The 7,220-nt window shown below is 37.5% G+C and overlaps 2 protein-coding genes across 2 annotated transcripts; one reads left to right on the forward strand and one right to left on the reverse strand.

Annotated features, from left to right (window-relative positions):
• Window positions 1-1,316: 1,316 nt before the first annotated feature.
• Window positions 1,317-3,146, forward strand: LOC120181212 (piriformospora indica-insensitive protein 2-like). Its single transcript, XM_039186386.1, has 2 exons — window positions 1,317-1,595; window positions 1,823-3,146. The coding sequence occupies exons 1-2, from the start codon at window positions 1,377-1,379 to the stop codon at window positions 3,065-3,067; spliced, it is 1,464 nt and encodes a 487-aa protein (XP_039042317.1). The 5' UTR covers window positions 1,317-1,376; the 3' UTR covers window positions 3,068-3,146.
• Window positions 3,147-5,486: 2,340 nt separating this feature from the next.
• Window positions 5,487-6,406, reverse strand: LOC120181215 (protein MIZU-KUSSEI 1-like). Its single transcript, XM_039186388.1, has one exon. The coding sequence runs from the start codon at window positions 6,391-6,393 to the stop codon at window positions 5,620-5,622; it is 774 nt and encodes a 257-aa protein (XP_039042319.1). The 5' UTR covers window positions 6,394-6,406; the 3' UTR covers window positions 5,487-5,619.
• Between the last annotated feature and the right edge of the window lie 814 nt (window positions 6,407-7,220).

The following is a 7,220-nucleotide window of genomic DNA, read 5'->3' on the forward strand; positions in this document are numbered from 1 at the left end:
ATTTAGTTCTGTGTTTTCTGCAGAAGCAAAAAATTTTCTTCTTGCTTGGGATGAGTTGAAATCTAATTCGGTAATTTGGACTTTCATTTATGGGGCTGTTATTTGGACAATCTGGAAATTCAGGAATTACATAGTTTTTGAAGGGGAAGCTCGATCAGACTGAATTATTCTTCTTAATAAGAGTTAGGCTGGCCTCTTGGTATTTAGCAAAGAATAAGGATGTTTCTATTCCTAAGGACTCCTTAATCTCTGATCCTTCTATAGGGGATTCTTACTCGTCCTATAATTTCTTGAAGTCTTCCATAACCCCTTGGTTACCTCCCCCTACGGGTTTCATCAAGTTGAATGTGGATGCAGCAATTAGTTGTGATTGGGAAAAATCAGGTCTGGGTGGTCTTATGAGGGATCATTCTGGTGCAATCCTCGGTTCTTTTCAGGAACCGGATGGTTCTGGACCTCTAACATTGAAGGAACTTAAAGCTATCCAAAGGGGTATCTCTTTCTTTACCTCTGTCCTAGGGAGGGTTAAAGATAGGTTGATCATAGAGAGTGATAGCAGAGTTGCAGTAGACTGGATCAATAAGGTTGTCCCATGTCCAGCTGTTTATGGTTTCATTGTTAGAGATATTGTTGAGTGTCTTAAAACCGTCGGGGGGTTGTTAGATGGATTGCAAGGACAGCTAATATGGATGCCGATGCTATAGCAAAGGCTGGTATAGGTTGATTTATGTTGTTGACTTCTATAGTTCGGTTTTAAGGCTCAAGAATTGTTGTAAGGGTACTACTTGGATTTTTTTTTCCAAGGTTGTAATTCTTATTTTCTTCAATAAAATTATAAGGCACTCTTTTCCTCCTTCCCATGATTAAGAAGCTTCTTTACAAGTTTCATTAATCAAGAAGAAGGTTTTTAAAGAGACCTTCAAATCTTATCAAAAAAAAAAAAATTCTATTTTTTTTTCTACTGCCTTTAATCTTGTTATTATTGCCCTTACTTTCTTGGAAGGTGATTCCCTATTTACCCACGTAGAATTCTTCCTACTCCTTACTGTACTCAACTCTCTCCATTTCCCTTTTCTTTCTCACTTAACCATCTTTTTGCATCTCTCTCTCTCTCAGAACTCTACCATACTATTCTTAGCTTTCTCAAAAACACTTTCTGGTTTTCGAAGCTGTACCTTACGTACATTCCCTAACACACTTTCTCTTCTTCTCCTGTCTCTCTTCTTTACCTTATCTTGATAATCTCTATATTATATATTTTCATTCCTTTTTCCTCGGTTGGTTGTTTTTTAAAGACCACGTTTGAGTTTGTTTAAGCCAAGCTGAACTTTGTCCCCCCCCCCCTTTTCTGAGCCTTGAATTATCTAACAACGAGGATGCTTATCAGTGGCAATCATTTCGTTTTGGCTTTTTGCATTTTATGCTTGGGTGTTTGGTGCTGTGGCCAAGCAGACAATACTGAAGAATCAGCAGCAGCAGCTCCCATGGAGAAGGCTGAGCAAGCTGCTTTGTACTCTGCTATACAAGGGTTTGTAGGTGATTGGTGGAATGGCTCGGATCTCTATCCCGATCCTTGTGGTTGGACTCCTATTCAGGTATGATTTTACCTTGCGGTTATAAGTTGTAACCTTGGTGGAATTGCATTTACTATCTCACTTTTGGATATTTCAGAGAAAAAGTAGTATGCTTGATGTTGGCTTGTAGTTAATAATATTTGACCATGAGGCATGAGTTGAATGCATAATACCAAGTACCAATCTTGTTTGATTCACATTAATTATTTGATTACGTGGTAATCTCGTTGATTATTTTTTTTCTACAGGGTGTCTCCTGTGATATCAATGGTGGCTTATGGTATATTACTACTATAAGCATTGGTCCTGTTCATGACAACTCTCTTGCTTGTGCCACTAATGTGAAATTTAGGCCACAACTCTTCCAGCTCAAGCACTTGAAATCTCTCAGCCTTTTCAATTGTTTCATATCTCCTAGCAGACATCCGGTTACCATCCCCGGCGATGACTGGGAAAAACTTGCTAGGAATTTGGTGTCATTAGAGTTTAGGTCCAATCCAGGTCTCATAGGCGAAATTCCTACTGCCTTTGGTTACCTCAAAAAGCTCCAATCTTTGGTCTTACTAGAGAATGGTTTAACAGGAGAAATACCAACCAGTATTGGCAATTTAACTAACTTGAATCGTCTAGTCCTGGCTGGAAACAGGTTTACTGGTGAGATCCCAGATAGTTTTGGAATGTTGAATGAACTGCTGATCTTGGATTTAAGTAGAAATTCACTCTCTGGTCATTTACCTCTAGGCCTTGGTGGTTTAACATCTCTGTTGAAGCTTGATTTGAGTAACAACGGATTGAAAGGGAGGCTGTTTGCACATATTGCATGTCTGAAGAATCTGACCCTTTTGGACTTGAGACACAACAAGTTTTCAGGTGGTCTAAGCCACCATGTTCTTGATATGGTCTCTTTGGAAGAGTTGATGTTGTCTTGCAATCCACTAGGTGGTGACATTATGAGCTTGGATTGGCAAAATTTGCAAAATCTTGTCGTTTTGGATCTCACCAACACAGGCTTGATAGGTGAAATCCCTGAATCGTTATCTGGATTGAAGAGACTGAGGTATCTTGGTCTTGGTAACAACAACCTCACAGGCAATCTCCCACCAAAGCTTGCATGTTTGCCCGATCTTAATGCACTTTATCTAAACGGCAACAATCTGACAGGAGTGCTAAAATTCTCCCATGTCTTTTATGAGAAAATGGGAAAACGTTTCGGGGCTTGGAACAACCCGAATCTCTGCTATCCGGTTGAGTCAATGACAACAACAACAACTAATGGTCCTTATGGAGTAAAACCATGCCAAAAAGGTGCAACTTTGATCGAGCCGAATCCCACGGCCAAGTTGGGGGATGATGGGAACTTGAACAGAAGCAATTCCCATTTCATAGCTTCATCGGGATTCCCAAGCTATGGCATCCATGGCCATGGGGCTAGGCAGTTAATCTTGGTAGATGCATTGATAACAGTACTGCTATTTTGCATCTTTTCGTATTGATCCTAGGCCTGATAACTGACTTTTTCGCATGCCAAAAAGTTGTTGGCTTTCGTTTCTTCTTGGGATCTTTGAAATCTAAAAAAATCAAGCTGATATCGTTTCTGAAATACAAAATCTTTCATTATGGGACTTTGGGATTTTTTTAATTGGATTTTCAAGGTAGATAATGGAATCAAGTCTAAAATACAATCAACTAATACAAAGTTAAAAAAATAGATATCAGTTATAACTTAAAAATTACATTCAAAATATTTTTGGTTATAATTGAAATTATTACCATATAATTGAAATTATTATCAATGATAAGTTATGCGTTTAGTATCTAAGTTATTAGTTTTGGTTTGTTTTAGTATCTAAACTTTTAATAGTTTTTGTTTTATGTTAGTATCCGCCGTCAAAAATTTAAACAGACAAACTCGTTGATTGTCGTATCTCCATTCGTCGATTGTTGCATCCGTCGGTCGATGAAGTCTAAATTTTACATCCCACAATTTTTCGACCCTTGAACATGATTCCGACTTTTATTTCATCGAAAAATGTCTCAAGCTCCTTAAATCGATGGTAGACTCTTCGACTTATTCATGCTCCGATCTTTGACACTCGATGGGCCTGAAACTAGACTGTGTTGGTCAACTTATCATTCCCTCGTGATCCATCGATTAGATTGATCGTCTGTCCATCGGAAGCCGAAGCTACGACTTGTCGGTCCGTCTGTTAAGTTTTTAAGGACGGGTACTCAAATAAAACTTTATGTATGATTTTGAAAAAAATATGAAAGGTAATTTAGATACTAAATGCATAATCCATCTCATTATCAATTATGTAATTTTTAAAATTAGATAAATAATATTTTAAGTTAATATAATATTCTTATTTACAATTATAATTATAATTAATTTTTAGATTAGTTTTAATAATATTAAAATCAAAATTTGTCACGAATTAATTTTAAATTAGTCCATCCAACTATGAAACTACCCAAAAGGAGGAGTTTTTATTACATTGAAAGTGCTTGCACGTATGCGACCTACAAGGCTAGTGTCGTAGGCTGTGCAGTGTGTTTTAAAGAAGATAATGATGTGGAAATGAGAGTAGTGACCAGACTAGAATTAAAACAATTACCTCCTTTAGTACTCTAAAAAGGATTAGACATAATGGCAGCTGAGGCCATTAGTTGTTCTGGTTTGGTTTGTTCTACAGTTGATGGAGGTCTGACTGGGCATGCACAAAGTCGGATTTAAATCCGATTCGGATCGGTTTTTATCCTATCTAATTTTTTCACATAGCCAAAAAACTGATTTATAAAAAAATCTGTTCGGATTCTAACCGGTTTGGAAGGCCGGATGGTGTAATTGGTTTCGGTTTGAAAAAAAATTGGTTTTTTAAAAAGACCGAATAAAAAAAAACCGATTTTAATATTATTAAAATTACATCGTCATCAATTGCAACAAAGTTTATGATAATTGAAATACTTAAATACTTACAAGTTCGATAAATTCAAATACTTAAAAACTTCCAAGTTTGATAAATTCAAATACTTAAAACTTCCAAGTTCGATAATTGAAACAAAGTTTACTATAATTGAATAAATACATCTCCAACCTATTTATACATGTTTAGGGTGGTAAAATGGTAATTTTTTTTTTATAGAAAAAGCGATAAAAAAAGGTTCACAAAAATCCCCCAACGACTATATTAACAACTAGTTTTTTAAACCCAAACTAGTTTTTTCGGATAAAAAATCAGTTCTTTAATCGGTTTCTTCAGACCGGTTTTTAATCCGGTAAAAAAAACCGGTTGTCTAATTTTTCCCCAAACCGATTATATTATCCGATTTTAAAATATTCGATCCGGTTTAAAAAACCGATTTTTCCCAAATCCAATTTCATATATTTTTTAACCCCAATTGAATTGAATGTGCCTTCACTTCAATAGTGCCTTAAATTAATTACCATCCCTTTGATCATCCTGATAATATATGTGTATATATATATATTATTTATTTTATGTTACATTAACAGATAATTTTAAAACTATAAAGAAGTTTAAAATTTTAATTATACGAATTAACATATCAACATCTTTGAAATTTTAATTGATATCTCACTCATTTATGACATCCATTCAAATTAAAAGAAAATATAACAAGTATAGATATGAAATTTTGATAAATTAAAGCAGTGTTGATGGATTCACAAGAGGTGATGGATCTTCAACTTGTTTGGAAAACACTGAAGCCCAATAATGCATCAGGGCGTCTATACTGATTTTGGATTGGATGAGAATCCAGATACTCTCGTATCATAAAACACGAACACATTAATAATACGTACACATCATATAAATGTGCATCTTAAATTTATTATATTTATATGAACATATAAAATAACTTAATATTCATATAAATGTGTTCGTGTGTTATATGATACGAGAATAACTTAATATGCTACTTATGTAATTGGACACTGCTTCAAGTGTAGTCCCTGCACGTACATCTTTCATCGTGCTTAACAAAAAAACCTAAAGCTTAGTGGACCAAAAAACAAGAGACCCTAAACTCTGATCAGATAAACGCTGAGTTCAGGGCCACCGGCACCATCCGGATTCATCATGTAAAAGGCTTCTGAGTCTTTAGACCCTATGACCCTCTCGAACCTGGCTCTCATGTACATCAGCTCACCTTCGGACCCATCTCCATTCCCGTCGAAGTTACCCGGCAACACACCCGCGCCCATCGAAATGGGCTCCACCGATTTCAACACTTTCCATTCCTCGGGTCCGCACTCACGCCTCGCCGCGAACCCACATTTCTTGCCATTGCAGTACGTCCTCCATACGGGCTCCTCCAGCAACTTCACCCCTTTCTTCCCCGTCTTCTTCTCGCACTCCAACGCGATTCTAACCAACCCGGACGCCATTTCCTTGACCAAAACACTCGTCGGCATCGCGAGTTGGATTAGAAACGCCGGGCTTAGTTTCGCTTCTTCTTGAAACGCGAAATGGATGTGACCACTCTTGTATCCGAACAGGGTTCCCACCACTTTGGTGCCCAAACCCGACCGATACACAGACCGGTTCTTACCGAACACACTTAGAGCTGACCGAAGCCTGGAAACCGACACAACCGGCAGCTTCTTTCTCGGTGGTGGAACTATTCGAACCTCCCCCGCTTCCTTGGCTTCATCACAAAAATGAGAGGATAAGCTAAAGGTTAAAATTTCTCCCTCGTCGTCGTCATCATCATCTTCGACCTTCTTTTTCCAGTTGAAATATCTCCTGGAGAAGGAGAAAGAAGAATCGTGGGAGCTCTTAGCTATTATCTTCATATGGGAAGGGAAAGGCAGGAGCAAGTAATAAGTTCCGATAAGTGAGAGAGAACGTAGTGTTATAAATAAACGGAGAGTGCCAATCATTTTAACTCATCTCCTGACAAAAGGGAGGTTGAGCAGCCCCACCTAACAGATAACATGAGTAAACAAATGGACAAGATAACTGAGAGAGAAAGGGACTAGCAGAGAAGTATAGGAGAATAGTGGGGAATCAGAGGAGACAATAGCTGTGTAATTTCTTAGTCACGTGGGGCATAGTACGCTGAAAATAAGGGGAGTTGTGGGGTAAAAACCAGAGAGTGGAAGGGAGAATCGAATGTCGAAACTGCGCTAATTGGAAACTGTTAATAGACAGCTAAAACTACACCAACTTTATAAGCACCCATGCCCTTGTGCTCTTTCAAGTTCTGTACTTCGAAATACAATAGTGGCCTACACACCGTAGCCCCAAGCTCCATCTACTTACTGCCTGTCGGAGTTATCCGAGTCATCAATGCATTAGGGCCGCCTCCTTTGTGTTTTGCATCCTTAATGTCATTTTTCCCCGAAATTGAGATAAAGATTATTGATAATCTGACTCTTGCAAATAAAGCAGCTGTCTTTATGGACTCAGCAGCCTGCCTGGATTGAAGCTTACTTTAGGTTCACACTTCATTACAATTATCTTCCTCCTTGAATCAAATTATCTTTGTGGTTAGAGAATTTATTGTTATTTTTATAAGTATCGGGTTCAAGCACCAACGATTACAGTAAGAGTGATTGAACGTTTATCATCAAATAATTAAAATATCTAGAACAAATATTACTTCGTAATCATGTTAACT

Source organism: Hibiscus syriacus, unplaced genomic scaffold (genome assembly GCF_006381635.1).
Source record: "Hibiscus syriacus cultivar Baekdansim isolate YM2019G1 unplaced genomic scaffold, ASM638163v2 tig00112518_pilon, whole genome shotgun sequence".
Classification (NCBI taxonomy): domain Eukaryota; kingdom Viridiplantae; phylum Streptophyta; class Magnoliopsida; order Malvales; family Malvaceae; genus Hibiscus; species Hibiscus syriacus.

Coding starts and splice junctions, on each gene's coding strand:
- LOC120181215 (XM_039186388.1), bottom strand. CDS start 6,393: ATGAAGATAATAGCTAAGAGCTCCCACGATTCTTCTTTCTCCTTCTCC.
- LOC120181212 (XM_039186386.1), top strand. CDS start 1,377: ATGCTTATCAGTGGCAATCATTTCGTTTTGGCTTTTTGCATTTTATGC. Junction 1,596..1,822: donor GTGGTTGGACTCCTATTCAG/GTATGATTTTAC, acceptor TTTTTTCTACAG/GGTGTCTCCTGTGATATCAA.